Source organism: Argiope bruennichi, chromosome 1 (assembly GCF_947563725.1).
Source record: "Argiope bruennichi chromosome 1, qqArgBrue1.1, whole genome shotgun sequence".
Taxonomy (NCBI): Eukaryota; Metazoa; Arthropoda; class Arachnida; order Araneae; family Araneidae; genus Argiope; species Argiope bruennichi.
In genome coordinates, this window is record NC_079151.1 from 12,779,448 (window position 1) to 12,801,815 (window position 22,368).

Below are 22,368 nucleotides of genomic sequence, written 5' to 3' on the forward strand. Positions count from 1 at the left end.
GGAAACTGGGACGAATCTATCTTATTTTAAGACTTCTTCCATTTCCTTTTGTCCTGACACTCGAAATGATAATGACTGGATACCATATATTGAAGTGCAACTCTTTTTATTGAAGATATTAGTGTTTTAAGAATATTTTGTTAAATTTGATTCGCAGGGCAGAGGATGTATGTAAAAATTTTAAATCCGTATTAATCAGCATTTATTGATTCAATTTACATGAAATGTAATTATTTGTTTCATTTAGACCATTTGTTAGCAGATGTATTTCCATTTATAAAGATTTACAAATTAGTTGTTGGGTTTTAATTAAGGAAGTTTTTTTTTTTTTTACATATTTGTCTTAAATTAAACTGTTTTATCGAATAAGCAATATAGGTATTGTAAAAGATAATGGAAAACGTGTCCTTGCATTTACTTTTCAAAAATATATTATTTCATATTTATTTCATTTTATGTGCTGAAAATTACACTTTTATATATTTAATTTGCAATTATAGCTAACTTATTTTTTAATTTGAGCTTTTGTCAATATGATGGTAAAGAGTAAAAAAAAAGATAAAAGTTAATTTTTTCCCATTAACGTGCAACGTGCTTGTGCAGCTTAAATTTTATTTTTATTTTGTGCGAAATAAATTTTTGAAAAATATAATTAAATTATTTTTTTAAAAAATTCATTAAAATATAAATTTAATTTGGTGGTTAAAATTTTAGTGTCATTAAAATGATTATCTTTTTAACTTCATTGCGATGTATAATTCAGTTTTATGCTGTAATATTTTCGGAAATTATAGGGAAAAAACGCTGAAATTTCGCTTAATTTTCAATTTATTAAAAATTCCAAAAAAAATCCCTCTAATGTACACATTTCCAACCTCCAAAGTATAAACAGGTCAAATTTGGTAACTGTAGGTCTGACGGTCTGGCCTGTAGAGCACCAAGCACATACACACATTGAGTTTTATTATAAGTATAGATACAGATAGATTATACATAATCTATACTTATAATAAAGCTCAATGTGTGTGTGTGTGTGTGTGTGTGTGTGTGTGTGTTGGCGCTCTACAAGCCAGGTCATTTGACATACAGCTATCAAATTTGGTACATGTATACCTTAGAGTTCGGGAATGTGCACCTGGGGTCCCTTTTTTTGAAATTTTAATTATTAATTAAAAACTAACTTTCCCGCCAAAAAAATTTTCCATTTTCCCCACCGCCAACTTTTCAGCCAAAAAAATCTTCCATATTCCCCACCGCCAAATGAGTAAGGCTTTAGTTCTTTTTTTCTCCCAGCAGTAATAAGGCTAGGGTTAACATTTTTTGGCGGATTATTTCAAACGATTCTGTTTATTTTCTTAATGTCTTATGCATTTAAAATTAAACATTGTTAATTAATCCATGTTTCAGATTCATTCTGAAGTACTTTTGAATTAAAATAACACAGAATAAAGGAAATTAAAAATGTATAATCTGCATAGCGTTACCCCAACTGGCGTAGAAAAATTCACGCATTTGCATTAACGTAACTGGCGAAGAAAATTCACGCATGCGCACTCTGCTCTGATTGTTGGCATGACAACCGACGGATGATTTAAATTATTTTTAGTTTAGTTGCATGCTTTTGTAAGTAAATTGTATTTATGTTAGTTATATATTTTTTGTATATGCTTATAGTTTTAAGTACATCGTTTTTTAAGTAGTTTTTTTGTAACCTGTTTTCAATGATTTAAATTATTTTTAGGCTAATTGCATGCTTTTGTAATTAAATTGTATTTATGTTAGTTACATATATTTTTTGTATATGCTTATAGTTTTAAGTACATCGTTTTTTAAGTAGTTTTTTTGTAACCTGTTTTCAATGATTTAAATTATTTTTAGGCTAATTGCATGCTTTTGTAATTAAATTGTATTTATGTTAGTTACATATATTTTTTGTATATGCTTATAGTTTTAAGTACATCGTTTTTTTTAAGTAGTTTTTTTAAACCTGTTTTCGACCGATTATTTTAAACGATTCATTTTATTTTCTTAGTGTTTGATGCATTTAAAATGAAACATTGTTAATGAATCGATCTGTTCATGATGAATCTGAGAAATTTTTGTTGACAAATTCTTGAGATATTACATAAATTAAGAAAGATATTCTTTAGTGCCCATAAAGTTTAAACGCTCAGTGACTCTATTATCAGTAATCATATTATTTTAAAAAATGCTTTGTTTCAGTAAAAAATATTATATTAATTGCAGATTAATCATTTACACTTTAATTTAAAGCATAATTTCTACGAGGGGTAACAGAAAATTAGAGAGATACATATCACGCTATGACTGAAGGCCTTTATAATATTATGAGTGATTTATATGACTATCAAAATTTGAAGTTTTAAAATATTTTGCTGAATAATCTATTAAAGTTGGAATTGCTTAAAATATTTAATGGTACGACCGGAGTCTAAACCCCTGCTTGGCAAAATTTTTAAAAATCGCCAACAACGGCCTTGCTAAATGTTCAAAAGCAAAGGAGCAGATGTTCAATTATAGTGCATAATAAAGTTTGCCAACTTTGGCGCTTTATCGTAAACTTGGCGAAGAAGGGGGTTATACTCCGGTTAAACCTATTTAATTATTAAAATTTAAACGAACATTAAGATTGACGAACCGGCTGGTCGCCAAAGGCGGCTAGTATAAAATAAAACGAATTATTTTGAAGTGTCCTGGAAAAAATGCAGTTTTCATAAACAGCAATGAATCAGTTTATTTCAAAATTTAAATTTATTGGATAAAAGATGAATTTAAATGCATTCTTAAAATATTATTGTTTGCGAATTCGAGCGATTACCAATGCAGAAAACCGCAACGAAGCTTCGCAGATAAGAATTTCAAAAAAGAAAGAAATCGAAATTGGTTATCTTTTAACTGCTCAGAAAAAGTATTTACAGATCAGAAATGAACTAAAATTTTTGAAGTGCTCATTCAGCTGCTTAAGATAATTAAAGTTACAGTATTAGATCTCGCAAAGCTTGAAAATGAGATTCAATACAGAAATTAAAGCTTATTGTTCTTATTTTTTATTATTATTTTGGGTGAAATTCAGTGGGTCGAAAATAATAATTTTTTGAAAACAATTAAAATGTAATTTTTTACGTATTTGCATAAATTTTTCAACAAAGGCTTATTTGGGTTTTAAGGACCGTAATCGAGGTGGATCTGAAAGACCCCACACACACACACACACGTTGCGTCACAAGAACCACTGCCTTTAAGGAATGTATTATGGTGTCCCATAAGTTTATTTCTTATTTCTAGTATGAAATGAATACACAATATTTACTGTTTAAGCTATTATTTATTTTGTTATATAAGAACCCTTTTGCTCTATTACTTTCTTCCATCTCTCAGGAAGCCTCATTATGCATCCTTTCCAAAATTGTTGTGTTTTGGACAAGAAATAATCCTCGAGGTGCGCTTTTATTTCGCTGATGGATTTAAAGCGCTTATCGCAAAGAGGACAGAAAAAAATAATAATAATAAGATGGGGCGAGATCTGGAGAGTATACAGGATGCGGTAAAACATCCAATCAAACTGTAAGAGCTTCTCTCTTACGACTAATGCAATATGTGGTCTCTCGTTGTCATGATGAAAAACAACGCCTCGTCAGTTCCTTGATTCTGGCCGTTTTTTTGGTTTTTTGTTTTTTTCCTATGGCAGCTTTTAATTGATTCAGTTGAAGACAGTATTGCATAGAATTTATTGTTTCACCTTGAGGAAGGAGCTCATAAAAAATTACGCCTTTTCGATGGACACCAAAGGGACAAAAGAATTTTTTTTTTGGGGGGGGGGGGGTGGCACAAACGAAACGTGCTCTAAAAGAGCTCTAGTACGACTGAAACCGATGACATTCACGGCTAATAAATTAATTCTTCATGTTTGCATAAGCAGAGCCAGATAAGGCCATTCATAGCGCGACGGGAAAGAAACTTTTGGGGCACCTGTAATACATTAAAATTAAAAACAAATCTTCTAGTAGGATTTCATTTTTGCATTAATTTAATCTTATTTTTCTGATTTGATAATTTTCAGAACCTACGAAAGGATATTTCAATTTGATTTTATTTGGTGCATTGTGTTTTTAATTTCCTGTATGCTTTCAGGTGCTTCAATGAATTTTTTTTCAGTGTGGATTTATCTTAAATGCATTTATTTATATCAACTGCTTTTTACCATCTTTCATTCATACTTCATCAAAATTTTCCCAGTCTATCCTATCATTATTTGATTCTTTACATTTAAAGCAATGCAAGTATTCTTTCAAAATGCAGACACATTAAAACAATTCTTTTCAAAAGTTTTATTTAAAATTTCTAGATAAAAAACATGATTTTTTATTTAAATATTTTTATATGTGTGTTTTTTTTTTCTGGGAAGGTGAGATGAGACTATTATCTGAATAGTTATAATTCCTACATTTATATAAAACAAACAAGCAAAATTATTGCGCAAATATCATCTGAAAATTCTTACACTCAATAAATTTAATAAAAAAAGATTTTAAAAGGACACTTCTAACAACTTTTAAAAGATAGATTTTTATTTTAATTATTTTCCACATTTTAGATTTTAATTTATTTTTCAGAATTGGGAATATTGCGAGACTCAGAAATTTGTTCTCAGAATAAAAATTGGGTGAATTGGATTAAATGAATGAATTATCTTATAATTTAAGTACTAAAAATTTAAAATTTTATCTTAACAAACATAAAATAAGTCAAATTGATTAAAAACCCGTAAAAGAAAAGTTTTACTTCATTCCAGATACTGTTCTCTTCATCATCAAACTGAAAAAAATTAAAATTTTTAGTTGCATTAATTTAGTGCATTGCTAAGGGTTTTGTTTATATAAGGTTTCACCTCTTTCAAGTATTTAAGTATGAAATAACATATTGTGTCAAAAGGAAAGGTTAAGAGAAGAATGATTCTATCAAGAAATACGAAAAATTAAGATTCTACTTCTGAAATAGAATATTTTCAATGAGGTTGTTGTTCCTTTTTGTTTTTCTAAATCTGAATATTTCCATATAAATTGCTCCAAATAAATGCATTTAAGTTTCCGACTTTTTGTCGAAGAATTGCTTAAATTTTGTATATTTTTACTTGTCCGTATGCAAAGTTTACAAAGAAAAATTACTGTAATTGTTACAAAATTCCGACCTGCAATTTTGAATGACTCATTATGCTTAAAAAAATTCCTGATTAAAAAAAAATATTGAATTATATCAGTCGTTGAAATGGATAATTCAAAATGACAAATTTCGGGCGGAATTCGTTAATAGAAAATCTGCCAGTCCGTTGATGTACAAGAGAACAAGATAAAGCAAGTACGCAACGAGCTATACGAATGAAATTTGATATATAACTTGCGACGAGAATTTTAAATATATGTCAAAATTTTGATATGTCAGAACAAAGTATTGCTCATTTGTCTGCCTGTACATGAATATGATAAATCAAAAACTCTATAAACTACTTGAATAAAATTCGACATGTCAGAAACTATAGATCAGTAAACGTCAGAAATGTAGATCTGAGAATGCTTAGTCGATTCTTTACTCCAAACAACAAAGTTTTCTATAATGAACAAGTAGGCGAAAAAGTGCAAAGGGGAACTCTCGCGCTACTTCATTCCTTCATTTATAGTGAAAGAAATCACGTGGCGCAGATTTTTAGAGCATCGTTTTAGATTGTACTTCTTAATCAAAATTAATTTAAAATTTGAATGACTTGCAATAAATCTTATTGCATTTTATGGAAACTTCGGTTAAATATTCTAAATTTGGGAAAATATGCATATTTCCAAGATATAATTTCGACACAACATATTTGAAAAGTATAATATGTTTAAATCAACGGTTTGAAAAATAAGAGCAAGCATCAAGATAACGAAATACTTTCTCCCCCCCAATTTTTATTATTATTATTATTATTATCATACAAACGGTCATTATTAGGTGTGGGAAAAATGGAATAAAAAAAATTTACTACATAAAGTAAAGAATCTCATATAAAAATTGTGCTATGAATAAATAAATAAATAAGAAAAGTAAGTATATATATATTATTTTTCACCGAGTTGTTCATTCTCTTCTTCAAACTGCCAATCTATTCTCGATACTGAATCTGTTATATTGTTTTTGAATTTAAATATTATCAGTCTTTTATTACATTTAAAAATGTAAAAAAATTCTTCGTATTTGTAATAAAAATGCATATCCTATAATTTGCAATATAATTATTGTATTTTTATTAAATGAAAGTATTGTATCAATTATACACTCAGTAAAGCTTGAATTTGTAATCGTTTCAAATGTACAGTTAATGGGGGGGGGGAAGAATGAAATAGTGGCGTCTCTGAGGTAATTGGCACTCGAATCCTTTTATTAATATTCCTCTCTATCTATAAAAATAACTCAGAATTATATGCAAAAAAAAAAAAAATCCCAAATATTGTGTTCGCGATGCCTTCAAGACTGTCATCCGGGACATCTATCCTCCTTCGCCACTCTTCTGAAAGGAATAAAGAATTTTATCCTTCCTCGGAATTATCTCCCTCTCCGCTTGACAAATCGATCCCGACTCTGAGCAGCCGACATCATTTGCCGAAGCAGTCAAGTCATAAAAGGATAACCGAGAGAGGGAGGGAGAGAGAGAAATTCCTTCTCCTTAAAAATTTGCTTCACATAGCAGATATCGAGAGAGGATTCTTCCCAAAACAAAAATAAAATCGAACGCACTTTTTCTCTTCCCTGTTCATTTTTGCTCCTCAATCCAGACGATATTTGGTCAATTTTCGATCGCAAACTCGTGGGTAGGTGGGTGGGGGTTATCGAGCCGGAATTGCTTCACTGTGTGTGTATGCTCGCTCTGGAGAATTCCTCTCGTTTTGTCGTGAGCGCGCGCCGTTACGGCTTATTGACGAAGCAGAGAAAAACGCTTCGCTTGTCAGACTTGTCAGTGCACTTGAGAAGAGAAAGCGAAATGTAAAGGTGCGTGACAAAGGCGCATGCGCGAATATTTCGGACGATGCCACTCTGCTTCTGGTAGGAAGGGGTGTTTGAAGGTCTTCGATCTGGGTCAACTTGTCATTGAAGGCTTGACAAGCGCATTGACAAGTGTTGATTATGTACTTTTACGAGTAGGCAGATTTTCGAGAAATATTAATAATCTGAGAGTGAGCATGATTGCTGTGATGTTTTCAGTTTCTCTTGTGGGAGAAGATTCTTTTGTGTGAAGTTTTCAGCCGTCATGCTCGAAGTCTCAATAAAAATGGCGTGATGTAGAATTTCGTTCGTTTGGTTTTCACCTCCCCGTTTCGATTCTTATGACAGGACATTTCTGTGCTGAAATCTTTTCGAATTTTTGTAAAAGCAGAAAATTGTGCTTGTATGTTTTTTGGTAAAATTTTTTATGGGATTTCGTTTTCTAATAATTTGGAAATTAAATGGTGAAAATCTGAGAGCATTTTGAAAGTAATAGAAAATGTTGTTTTCAATTGCAAGCGAAAATTAATGTTATAAAATTGATATGATTGAAAGTGTTAGTTTAATTTGTTTGTAAAATGTGTTGCTTGATTCGTGCAGTCGCTTAGCATTTGTATATTAGTTTATTAATTACTCGAATATAACAGCATTTCTGAGCTCCATCCCATATGTTTCTTGTAAAAACGGATTCTGTTAGGAAATATTGCTCACTAAACCGTACTATTATGAGAAGATCTATATGCCATTGATAAATTATCTTCAAAGACAATTTTCAGATGATTCTTTTTTTTTTCTACGAATCATCTTTTATATCATTTGATTTCCAAGATCAAGGTTCCTCAACGTTGCTTTGTTTGTTTTGATTAGAATTCCAGGTGTGAATATAAGACAAGTCGTGGCTAATTTCGCTAGGATTTAGACGAGCATTGATTCGTGGCACATTTGCACAGTGACCAGGATTATTCTTAGAATCCTCCTGACCATGGAACGCCGGGTTATCCAGGAATTCATCGAGATCTACCGCAGCGAGCCGTCCTTGTGGAAGGTGCGCTCTTCCCACTACAACAACAAGGCCATAAAGAACGTGGCTTACAGAAGGATGGTGGCCAAGCTGCGGGAGATCTACCCGAATGCGGACGTGGAGATGGTGAAGCGAAAGATCAATGCTCTACGGACTAACTACAGGAAGGAACTGCGAAAAGTGGAAAAGTCCAAGGAAATGAATAGAAGGACAGGCGAACCTGTGTACGTCCCTTCTCTTTGGTACTTTGAACTGTTCCATTTCATCGCTGACCAAGAGTCCGAACCGCCCATCATCGATGTCACCGGGGATGGAGTTGATGTGCAAGGCATGCTGGGGGTGGACTTTGATGAGAACTATGAGAGAGAAGAAATGAGCGATGAGTTCGACGAAGAGGTGAGTTGCAGTTTTATTTATTTGGTGTTGTTTCAGGTAAAAGATCACTGTCATCTCTAGCCTATGGAAGTATTCTCCCTTCGAATTTTTCTACGCACACAATTTGAATATGACCTGTAAGAACTTTACAAAAACATGCTCAACATCAAATTTCCCCTATTGTGGTGATATTCATCTTTTTCCTTTCGGTGCATTGGATCTGTCACTAATGGTCAAATAACTTTACTTCGGTGTAGTGTGGAAGTTTGGAGAATGTCATGCCACCCCAAATAAGTTTTTCTAATTGTCTATGCACACAATTTGAATTTGAGACAAGGACTTTAAAAGAGGATGCTAAGCATCAAATTTCTCCTATTGTGGTAACACTCATCTTTTTCCTTTCGGTGCCTTGTATCTGTCATTGTTGGTCAAATATTCTTACTTCGATTTAATGTGGTAATTTGGAAAATATGGTATCACCCAAATATGTTTTTCCGATTTTTCTACTCGCGCAATTCGACACCTTTTATGTCAAGCTTCATGGAAGATGAAAAAATTATCTCTTATGCATTTGGACATCTTTTTACTTTCTGATTGTGTCCAAAATTTTGAACAATTTTACAGTTTTATCAAGGTCACTTTTTTTGACATCGATATAAGTTGGAAAATTTCATTTATCTAGCTTATTGCGTTTTTGACTTGTTTTCGTTCGGAACCGAAAGATAATCAAATTTAGACGTAGAGGAATAGAGAAAGAGAGGAGGGGAAGGATTAAAGAATTTAAAAGGTCGAAAGAATTTTTCTTAAATATAAAATTATATATATATATATATATATATATATATATATATATATATATATATATAGAGAGAGAGAGAGAGAGAGAGAGAGAAAGATGATAGATAAGAATTATCATATTTATATATATATATATATATATATATATATATATGTAATTTTAAATTTAAGAACAAATCCTTAAATCCTTTCAACTTTTTAAATTCTTTAATCCTTCTCCTCCTCTCTTTCTTCGATGAAATTTAGCATATAGTTTTATCATATATATATATATATGCTCAATTTCATCTAACTTGTTGTTTGTGTTGTATCCCATGTACTCTGACAAAAACGTCGATCAGAATTTGATAACAATCTATAATTTTGGTATAAAGACAACGTGAGAAACATTTCTCTTCTAATTCATGGCACTTTTTAATAATCGCGTTCCCTGAGAAACAAATTAATTTTGAAACATTGTCTTTTCAAATTCAAAGAAATATGAAACGTCGAGATTTCTTAAAATCGGTGATGAAATTGACGATTACAATAATTCTTCTTCTAATAAGAGAAAATAGAAAAACGTGGTCAACAAATAAATAGTCCAATGTTTAAAAACTAGTAAGGCATTGAAATGCCTGCTTAGAGGACAATTTGTAGAAAGTAGTGGATCCATTTTTATTTTTAGAGAGTTTATAAATAGCATCGTTATGTTCATTATATTTAATATATATATATATATATATATATATATATATATATATATATATATATATATATATATATATATATATATATATATATATATCATTATATTTAATATATATATATATATTTCCTTTCGATACATTGGATCTGTCGTCATTGGTCAATTATCCACTCTTCCCTGCTGTGTGGATGTGATGTCATCCCAAATATGTTTTGCCGGTCTATTTTCGTACGAATTACGAAGTCCGTTTTCTTGTGACTTCTGGATCATTGGTGGATTTATTTTAATATTTTATGATTCGTAGAATTTTAATTTTTACAGATTTATTTATTAGACAGCTAGACTACTGACATTTTTTTTTTCAATTTGATCTTTCTACTGACATATCTTCACCCAATGTTTTAGCAGCATCCTGGTCTGCTTAGTCAGAGATTCACCATTTTTCCAAGGGAGATATTATTGATATAAAGTAAATCAAATTCAGCAAATTCCAATCTAAAATTAAGAAGGCATTCCCTGTGTGTTTCAATACTTTTTTTTTCCTCCCCGCTGAAATTATGTTATTTCTGAACTTCACAATAAACATTATAATTTCTATATAATAGCAAGCCTGATTATTCTAAATACGAATTGAATGAAAATAGGTTTTAAAAATACAAAAAAATAGTAATAAGCAAAATCATAAAAGCTAATTTATAACAAACACATTGATAAAAAAATAATTCATGATAGATTTTAAATTTTATAAAAGCCAGAATTCGAATTCACGCTAAAAAATTGATTGGATTCAATTTTGTTATCAAGATTTAATAAAAGTGAAGCTTAGCTTTTCAAGGTAAGCAAAAGTTTAGCTTGTTGAAAAGTATATATGTATATTTTAATTTTAATTGCTATTTATAATTTAATCTTCCATTCATTATTATAGATATTATGGATTATTAAAATCAATTTGTTCTCGAATTCTTTGCCAAATAGCGGCTTTAAATGGAATAAAAATTTTATTAATAATTGATATCCAAGATTGAAAATTTTAGAATAATGTATTGTCATTGAGAACACACAAGCGTACAAAATTTGAAATTCTGGAACATCAAATCGACTGTAAACTTGCGTCTTTACAAACATGAAACTAATAATATTGTAAAGTATATGATAGTATTCCTGCTTCAAGGGTTTAAGAGTTTTAACTTTAAAATCACATTCAGTCACTTTTAGACATTTTATTATGATGAAAGCATATTTTAAACCTTTTCCACGTGTGTCTGTCCCATTATTCCAGAAGTAAATACACCATTTGGAGTAAAATAGCTAGAAACTGGAGATTGAAATGAATTGAATTTGAAAAATTATGGAAATAAATTAAATGGCGTTCCGTAATAGTATTAAATGAAAGCCATAATGAATATCAGCATCGCTATGTTTGTCAAAATTTGCCGAAACTTGCTAAGAACTTTTAGACTTTTTTACTACAAAGATTGTTTTTATTGTAAATTTCGAAGAATTCTTGTTACCCTTTTTACTCTGTTTTTCTTGACTTGTTTCAGGCGTGTTAATAAATAATCTTGTAATAGAAATTATGACCACTTTCATGTTTTTGATTACGTTACACTCATTTGATATTTCTGGAACTTATATTAGGAATTATGAATTAACTTATTTCTTTTAGGTAAATTTCTATTTCAGACATTGAGCCATTTGGTAATTTATGTTAAAAAAATATTATTGCAAAATCAACAATATTTGCGTGATGATGAATTGTATAGCGTAAAAATAAACTATTATTTTAAGACTAAAAAGTAGAAAAATATTCCAATGAAAATATATAAGATTTTTAAAAATGTTTTTTTAACTTATATTCTATTATTATTCTTTCTGTTGTTTCTTAAATGAGAGAGCATATATTTTCATTCGGCGTCAGTGGCGAAGCTTATTTTTATAAAATATTAGAGCCGGCGTCCTGGCATAGGGGTAGCGCGTCTTCCCCGTGATCTGGGCGTCCCGGGTTCGAGTCCCAGTTTGGGCATGGTTGTTCTTCTGTTGTTCTATCTGTGAAATGTGTGAATGTGCCCTCCTATAAAAAGGGGTTGTGCAAGCGAATGAGTGATGCGTGAGTAGCAAAGTCGTACTCTTGGCCCTAGTTGGCGCTGCTATAAAAAATAAGAGACGTTCCCCCTCAGGCTTAAATCGCTGTCTTCGTAACAGCGGGCTTGTCGGTGGCAAGTGCCATAAGAAACAAACAAACAATAAAATGTTAGCCATCATAATTTTATGCCAAGTTTCATAGAAAAGCAAAGCAAATAAAGTGAGCGTTTCAGAAATGTCCCTTTTCCCTTAGATTTCGTCCCAAATACAATGCAAATGTAGAATTTTGATTTAAGGTTTATACGTTAAGTCCCATCTATCGAAACCTTTGAATTTTCGAGTTCGCAAGCCTGAACATAGACATAATTCTTTCAGTTTCAGAACAGAAACTATTTAAATCATAGACACTAGAGTGTGTAAAATTTGCTGTTTATTTCTTACTGTTCTGATGTTCCATGGTTATAACTTAGCAAGCGAATCAACTTTAGAGCATCTTGAAATTTCAAAAATTATTCGTTCATTGCTGCATTCTGAAAGTAATTATTGGTTAACCGATTCATTTAATTATATTTCAATGCCAAATCAGTAGAATGATCTTGTATTGAATTTAAGAAAAAAATTATTATACGTTTATATAATATTTATGTTAATAATCCATGAATCGATTAACTAGTGGAAAATGGTCTCTAAAAATTTTTCGAGCATATTCTCTTATAAAAGTGTTATTTCAGAGAGTGCCTTGTATAGCATTGGTGTATAATAGCCACGAAATTTTAACCTTAGGCGTCAATTTAGCATTTTTACTGAGTGTATCGCGTCATCCTTGGCGATTTTTTGGGCAATTAATCCCTGACATGCGGTTAGTAATATATAAAAATCGAATTTGTCTAAAAAGGGAAATCTTAGACCATTTTTCCAAACTGATTGAAACAAAATTTCGACTCTAAACTAGAATTCCGGTCATAAAATTGCATACCAAATTGGATATATTTAAATCATTGCATTTTTGAATTGTCGCATTTATATGTTTCTGTGAATACAGACTGACACCTCCTTGTTGGATTTGGCTGAAAAATTGGCAGATGCTCACTCTATAGATTAATATCTATGCACCGAATTTTATCATTCTAGCTGTCTTCGTTTTCTAATTATCGTGTTAACTTACATACGAACAGAATTTTCTCAAAAGTGGATAGAAATCAGCAAATTTGTTGTAAAGATCGTATACCAGATCTATCTCAAAGCATTTTTTAGTTATCTTCGTCACTGTCAAAGAGACATATTTTCAAAAATTGGTTTTCCGAACCCAGGGAAGCCTGAAACGTGAGATTCGTCAAAATCTCACGTTTCAGACCGAAACTTGAAACGTGAATTCGAAATTGTTGACCATTACAATACTTCATCTATACATCATATATAAGAAAGTAAAAAGAAAAATAATAATTCAAATAAAACGATTTTTAATTTATATTTCACAAATACAAATAAATGTTTTTGAAAACTGTTCTTATTAGATTTATTTCACTGATATTTGAATTCAGCTTATTTTAAACTTATTTTAGTTTTAATTTGTTTATCTTATCTTCGTATAAAGACTGACATTGTTAATATTTTTGTACTTTTCAAAGCAAAAGCTAGAATTTTACTACACGATTTCGAACTTGGCTGGCATTGAAAATATTTTTGTATTTATCAATTCAAAAGCTAGAATTTTACTTCATGATTTCGGATTTGACTGGCATTGATAATGTTTTTTGTACTTATCAAAGCAAATGTTAGAATTTTATTTCATTATTTCCGACAAACAGAATCAATAACTGTATTTTTTAGTTCCAGGTATCTAGTCCCGAGAGCCAAAAGACCTCCCCTCAGAACATGCACCAGATGACATCCTTCAGTCAAAACAACCACCAGCCTTCCTTCAAGAGGCATCGGAACCTCTCCTACAAGTCTTCTGAGGATCAATGGTACCCGAAGCCGGAACCACCTTCTCCACCCCCTGATGGACAGGAGGTTTTCGGACGCTACGTTGCCTCCAAGTTGAGAGAGATGGACAAGGCCAGTCAGATGTTGTCTGAGAGGCTCATAGCAGAGGTGCTTTTCAGGGGACAGATGGGACTGCTTAGCAGAAATACTTGCCTCAGCGACGAAGAGGAACAGCGCCCTATCGTAAAAGTGGAAGAGTAATACTGGATTTATCATAAGCTAAGCTGCGGTTGCACTAGGGCAATCACTTGGAGTAATAAAGAGCCTCGTAATCAACAGATAGTTTGACTTCAAAAATACTCGCTTGTACTTAAGGGAGGAGTAAGCAGCAGTACTCTTCCTTTTTTGCATCTTCGTATACTGAAACAATGTGGCGCTTTTGGTGATTTACATCACAACGACGATAATCGATTATGCATTTTCATTGTCTTTCTCCTACTTCGAATTGAATCAAAATTTTCTATAGATCTGTGATTTTGATTTTTATGTTTTAGAAATATCTATTTAACAGAAAAACGCATGCTTAATTTCATCTCTTTAAATCTTTGCCCTTTTGAATTAGTTCAAGTGCGCATAAATACCTAGACCGAAAGACTGACAGTTCGTTGAGGAATTGAGCCGTGAATTTGATACAAATCTATTATTCCAATTATGAAACTACTTATTAAATCTCATCTTTCTATATTTTTGTGTTTTAGAAATATCTATTTAAAAGCAGATTGGGAGATTTTCTGTTGAAGAAGCTCGTCCAAAATTTGATAATTTCACGTACTATTTATACAAAAATTGCTTACCAATTTTTATTTCTCCAGATCTTTGAATTTTTGAATTATTGTGTTTATAAAAAAACAGGCGTATTTATAAAAAAATTTGTAACTCGAAAATTTCAAAAATATTTATATTTCATTAAATATTTTAGATTGGATCCGGTAAAGATTCCCATATTTTTTTCATATATTTATTTTAGCATGAGAGAAAGTAAAATGGAGACAGTTGTAATTTCTTGATCTATCAACATTTCTACTTTCCTATTGTTCGAAAGGTCACGTGTTTCAAGTTTAGTCATTCTGCTTTGTATCGCGGACAGCGATTGTTCCGGTATAACGCAGATTTAAATGGTAAATCTGTTGCTAACCTGACGCAGCTGGAGCTGGAGTCTTCTAAACATAAACTGACAGTTCCTGTAAATATTCTTCCCAAAAGATATGTTAAGACAAAGTTATTCATCCTGCCTATTTACCTCTTCTCATTTTTGAACTTTTCTTGGGGCGACAAGAAACTCTATTGAACACTACATTATTAATTGATAGTGTCTTCAGATATGTATATAAATTTTGGTGGCGAAATAAAACAATGTATATCAAAGAATGTATTAAAATATTACTGCTTCTTTGTGTGAAAAAGATATTTTGTATCTTTTCTTCTAAATTACAGAGCTAAATTACTGCCTTTCATCTAAATTACAGAGTTATTCTAAACAACAGCACAAATGACTTGAACTTCGTTGTAATCAAAGGGAGGAAGAAACGATTTACATTAAAAAAAATATCTGCCCCAATTTAAGATATATGTTTATAACTAAATTAACTAACTAGAATAAATTTACATATGGAATAATTTTTTATGGTAATTATATATTTTTTACATAATTTGAAATATAAAGTATTTTCATTTCAAGAGGGTTTGTGTTGATTTTGTCAGAACATAATTAAATTGGCCAATTAATTATCACTCACGATGAAGTTGAGACTTACTGATATGAGAAATCTTATGGGAATTTCTGCTAAATGCTTCGATTTATTACATTTTACTACATTACAATACTGCTTACATGAAAAATCAGCCATTTTCTAAATGAAGTGTAATTTTATACTAAATAAAAAAAAAATTTGTTAACTAACATTCTTCTGGTTCCTGGCTAACCATCTTTTGTATAAGAAAATAGTTTTTTTACAGATTGTTTTAAACTACATAAAAAAATGTATAAAAATTTAATTTAAAAAAAAATCGAAAAAAAAAATAATAATAAATTAACGGAAAGACACAAAATTCTAGAAATGGTGGCTGAAATTGAATTATTTAACTTGAATTTTTGAACAAATTGCAAGGACATATCTCACAAACGTATCAGTTGAGAAAATTAAATGAATTTATTTTATCTGAAGATTTAGGGCAGCTTAAGAAAGAGAGACGTTTTGTAGTGGAATAGAGATGTATATGCTTTTCAGTATTAAAAGTAAGAATTATTGTTTGGCGATTGAACTATTGGAAAGTTTTACGATGCTAATGAAAGGTTTTTTTGACAGATTCTTCACTTGATTAAAATTTTCTTTACGAATTCTGCATAATTTCTTTTTCCGTGATGAAAATTATGGTTTCAATGAATATTTATTCAGTTGTTTCAAACAGGAAATACCTTGTAACATAATACAGAATTTGAGAATACTGTCGAATGACCTGTTGAAATGAAAGCCATACGCTGTGCCAGATGTTTAAACCTTTCTAATTTTGTACAAACATAAATGAAAATAAAAACGCAACAAAACTAGAAACATCAAGAGATAATTTTCTCTTTAAGAATTATACATCTGAAATGGGTGATTTTAATCAAAGAATAAACAATTTAAATTTATAATATAAAAATTTTATTTGTAAGTAAAATTTTTGTTTTATTAAATAATATAATTATATTATTAAATATTAATAAATAAAAGATTGATTATAAAAGAAAAAATTGAAAAGATTTATTAGTAAATAAAAGATGTACATCTGGATTATTTATATATTGTAATAACATTTTTTGATAGCATCTAATACCAAATATTAAAATTTTTTAATAATAATTAATGCGCGAACTTAATTGATTTTACTATGACCAATTCCGAAATCTCTGACTTTATTTCTTCAATCGCAAATAAAATTCAAGTTAAATCCATGTCCACTTTTAAATAATGGCATACCTGAAAATCCAGTTTTACAGAAATAGGATTTTGTTAAAAGACGTTAAAATTTTATTGCTTTGTCAAAAATATAATCATATTTCTTTTCCGCCAAAATTGTTACGAGTTAACTCTTTTGAACTCATCCATTAATATTTTCTAGCAAAATATGTAAAAACTGATAAGTTTTTTGAACGGAAATATTGTCTAGACCAGGGGTGGCGAACCTGTATGGATCAACGTGCCATTTTTTCTAAAGAAATGTTTCATGAGGAATAGACGTGCTGACAAATAATTTTGAATTGTGATATTCTGAAAATAATAAAACTAAATGCTAACAATTCAAAATTCTTTATATATTACAAAAAAATGCATTTTGCACTGCATGATAGTAAATATTTTAGTTATATGTGTAACTGAAATTAAAGTAACATTAGTTTGACTTCTGTTGTTGCAGATTAGATAACAACTTATAATAGGATAGTAAGATGTTACTTTTAGCAGAATGCATACTGAATTGGAGCCATCTACCAAATGTTTTCTCAGTGACTCTTTAATGTTATTCATCTCTGAAAATATAGACTCGCAGGCATAGGTAGATGAAAATAGGGTTAAAATAGCATGAGCCCACTTCTTCAAGCATTTAAATGTGTCTGGAAGCAAGTTCCCTGTTTCTAAAATTTCGATATTTTTTTTACTTATATTGCTTCTTAATCTTTCTGTTTTAATCAATCAGTTGCATTTCAAATTCTTCAATTTGCAACTAATCGAATTTGGACAAGTTCAGTTTATCAAGTGAAGTCACATCAGGCAGGGTACATAATAAGCTTGAACCTTTCCGATAAATCTTTGCACTGAGAAAATCTGCCCGAAAATTCCTTGATTGACGAATCAATTACGGAAATAAATTCTTCACTAACTTTTTCTTCGTCTGGTTTCTCATCTACATCTAAATTTTATATATATATATATATATATATATATATATATATATTTCAAATTTAAGAAGTACTTGTTTTTTTAATAATATCGTTCCTAAAACATGCAATCCAGCATCAAAAGAGCAAATGCAATTCATCGTGACGATAATTGTTTTATTTGTGCCTTGAAGCTTTACGTTCAATTCATTGAAATGTTGGCATATACCTGTAAAAAACATCAATTTTGAGAGGAACATAGCATCAAACAATATTGGATATTGTTCCTACACATTTTGCAGAAACAGACTGATTTCTTCCAAGCAGTCAACTGAAATACGTCACTGCGGCTCAACAAGCAAACATTATTATACATTAGTAAGCCATTATACACCGAGTTGACTTCATCCAACAAAGTCTCAAACTTTCGCTTATTTAAAGCCTGCGACGTTGTGAGGTTGACTATTTTTGTGACTAACGCCATTACATTACCAAGAGATGTTAAACCACTTTTAGAACACAAGCTTGTTGGTGAATAATGTACTGGAGTTCAAGAATCAAATGTCTTACGTCTGTTTGAAATTAACTAATAAAACTATTTTTTTCCATTATATTGGAGCACCATCAATTACTGAAACAATTCTTTTCAAATCAATTCCTTTCTCAGCAAGCGAATTTTTAACAGCTGTACAAATATCTGTACCCCTTTTTAAATGGAATGGGAACACTCGCGTTTGTTAGTAATACTTCACAGTGAACTTTGTTATTTTAAACTAAAATGCAAACCCTTTTGATCGGCGGCGTACCCAACATATTGTGTCCCGTGCCATCAATGGCATGCGTGTCACTGGTTCGCCATCCCTGGTCTAGACAGTACCGTAGTATCGGCTTCAATTTAAAAAAAGAGGGAGGTGCATAAAAAAAAATCTATTTAAATATAAAAGTTTTCGTTAATAAGCTAAATTTAAGATGTTCTATTCGTTAATTATATAAACTTCGTTCTTCATGCAGTGATTTCTTATCGGAAAATACTTTCATGATTGTGCATGTATTATTTATTATATTTATTATCTGTGATACAGAAGTTGAAAAATTTGAGACCCCTTTTACTACGCTTTTCCATTAAATCCCTCATTAGTTCCACTTGCCCGGAATAAAGAGGGGCATTACAAGATATTTTAAAAAGTTAATGAAATTTAAAATAAAATATTCGATACGTTGATGGTAAGATACATAGCTGTTCCTAAAAGAATATTTATATTAAAAACGTTATTGTTTACGTATTTTGCTTGTTGGCTCATTGAAAATTTAATTATTATCTTCAATTTTCATTAGACAAAAAGCTCAGACATTAGAAAAAATGTGGAAAAGCAAGTTATAGTATTCTAACTAATTAATTATTATACTCTACTAATCCTAAGTAAAAATTTAGATTGTTTACCAAAAAAACTGTACAAAAATATTTGGCTTTTCAATCTAATTATTACTTAAAAATTATTCTCAAAATATACAGAAGAAATAGATATGTACAAATGCTAAATAAGTTATAGTTTTGCTTTACAAAAATAAAAAAGCAAAATTTAAAAGCTTATACAATGAAGGTTTATTATTATTAAATGTGTCTCACTGGAAAAAAGGAACCTCAGCTATGCATTTAATTTATAGTGCAAGGGAGCTATAGTAATAATATTATGTAGTCTGAGATAATCATTTTAGTTTTTCAATAATTTTTATCTAAAACTTCTTATTTGTATTTAAACTTCTTGATTTTTAATGTTAAAAAAATTAAGTAAAAGAATTTTTTAAAAAAATTCAAGTAGGGAAAATTTGAAATTTAATTTCAGAACGATTTTTTTAACCATCTTCTTTTCCCAACATTTTTTAAAATTATTTTCACATAATATAATGAATCTCTTCAAAATTAAATTTATTGAAATTCCATTCGAATTTAATTAGGGGAAAAGTAATATTTCGGCAGAAGATAATTTTCCAGGCATTTATCCCATACTTAAAGAAAAATTAACATACAAGGACTTAATCGTGTGCTGCCATCTATGCAGGGAACAAGGAAGCCAAATTTATATAAATATTTAATTTTTTAAATGATGTTTATTATTACATTTTAAATACTTATTATTGCTAAATTATTATTGTTGTATATTGATTTAATGCAAAAAATTGTTATTATTTTATATTCTTTTCATGCTTCTAAAACTTTTACCCTTGAAACATTTTTGTGGATAACAAAAACGTCTTTGCTGTAACATCTCCCATAGAATAAAAGTATCAAATTGTAAAATGTCTCTCTTACGTTCATCTATAGACACATGAGCTTTTACATTTTCATATATAAAATTTTCTGAGATAATTCCATTATAAAATACAGAGGGGCTTAACACAAATTTAGATGGAAATATTTATTATATTTAAATTTCATCATAAATATTCATTCTATTTAAATGTGAGAAAATGAACATTGAAGATATCTCAGAAAATCAGCGCAATGCGGAAAGGCGCAGAATAATAGATTGAAATTTTTTGTTTGCAATTCTATGCACGATATTCGGTATCCAAAAGAATGGCATATTAGTAAGCAAGTAGAAACTCGGCTTATTTTGGTCAAATTCAAATTTATTTTTAAAAAAATACACCAGTTATTATTCGAAACATTAGCCGTTACTATCTATGGGCTTTTGCTATTTATCGGGTAAAAGGTGAATACCTTCTCGATAGAAACTTAGTGGTTTCGATGCAAAATTGTCATTGAGACATTTCTCACAGTTTCAACCTTTGTTTTTTCAATTATGACGACATCGGTTTGAAAATTTAGAAATCAGTAAAAGCCTAGTCTGGTCAACGAGCCTAAGGAGAAGATGAGTTCTGGGATTCGTTTTGTCACATATAGACGAGCGTTGCCATGCAACAATATCACTTTCCACCTTTCTTGTCCTGTGAATGGTGTTTTTCCACCAAAACATCGTTTAATTTTATGTTTGACTTGGTAAGGTTCGGCTGTAACAATCTGATCGAGTTCCAGAAGCTCAGAGGAAATATCTCTTCTTGAATCCCATCAGATATAGAATATTTCTTGGCATGCACATTCATTTTTGCAACTCATGTTGCTGGCTGATCTGGATCAACCTATGCTTTTTCGATTTTAGGTTTGTCGTACAAAATCCCCCTTTTATCACCTATAATGATTTTGAGCAAAAAAAAAAAAAATCTTCCTTTTATACAAGAGAAAGAAAATTTAAACAGATGTCAACTCATTGTTTTTTATTTCTAATGAGGAATATATTTTTCTTCTTTCTGTATATTTTCTGTATATTTAAATGAGTAACTTCTTACTGTTCTGCAAGCTCTAAAGCTCTTCTTCAGTTTGACGTGGATTTTCGTCCTGTAACACTTAAAATTCTTCAACTTCAAAATTCTTTTCTGTTCAGTTGTCTTCCAGATACAAATTTCTATCAAGAAATATGACAACTCAATTTTTTACTGTTGGATGATTTCCAAAATGTTCATCCAATACCATAGCTTGAGGATCATTTTTTTTTCATTCTATGTCTAAGTTGATTTACATATACTCAAAATGACTGGTGAATTGAATGCTTTAAAGCATGTTTTTAATGAAATAAACTTCAGAGTCGAATTTCTATCAGCACACTTATTATATCAATAAAAGGAAAGTTTTTGAAACATTGATTTATATTTTCCGTCATCGTGGTTCCGGAAGAATATAGATCTCATTCCACAAGTTTCCAGTATCTTTCTAGAAAATGCATTTACAGAAATATTGAAAGATTGCAAATTACTAGATTCTTATTTTTCCGATGAGAAATGGATAATTTTCTTGCGATGCAGAAATTGACATTCGTTTTATTTATTTTTCAAGTTAACTTCGTTTTACTGTACGAACATTCAATTGAAAACTCATTATTCCAGAAACGCCAAAATGGCACAGCAGAAAATACTTCAATATTAATTACTGGAATACAGTATATACTAAATACTGGACAGAGATTATCAGATCAAGATTAGCAACTAAAGTTTTACAATTAGACCAAATTTCACGTGGAATTAAATTTTTCTTCCCTCAGAAATGTAATACGGGCAGATGAAAGTCGCTTTAACTGATATGGAAGCATCAATCGCCAATATGTCATTTTTAAGGGTGAAAAAATCAATCATTCGTGCCATCATTAGCAACCCTTTTTTTTACAGGATGATCGGTAAAGTCCTTTCCAGTCCTTTGAAGGCGATATCTCTTTACTATATAGCCAGGAAAGCATTGTGCATTGATAGTAAAGATACTATACTGGATATATTGAGACAGATTACAGTGCCCGTACTGGTGAAGTAAGGAAGTTACAAAAATAACTTAAAAATTAGAATATTGTAAGCAATACTATAATAAAAACATAGTAAAAAGTTACACGGAGTTCCGTGACTTGAAAAAGGGTTCGTCTAAAATTGAAAAATATCTAATCCGGAATTATCATACAGTTTTTCTGAGATGAAACAACAGCG

The 22,368-nt window shown here is 30.3% G+C and overlaps 1 protein-coding gene across 1 annotated transcript; it reads left to right on the forward strand.

The window, feature by feature from the left end:
• Positions 1-7,098: 7,098 nt before the first annotated feature.
• Positions 7,099-15,322, forward strand: LOC129967496 (uncharacterized). Its single transcript, XM_056081889.1, has 2 exons — positions 7,099-8,452; positions 13,830-15,322. The coding sequence occupies exons 1-2, from the start codon at positions 8,018-8,020 to the stop codon at positions 14,184-14,186; spliced, it is 792 nt and encodes a 263-aa protein (XP_055937864.1). The 5' UTR covers positions 7,099-8,017; the 3' UTR covers positions 14,187-15,322.
• The last annotated feature ends 7,046 nt before the right edge of the window (positions 15,323-22,368 follow it).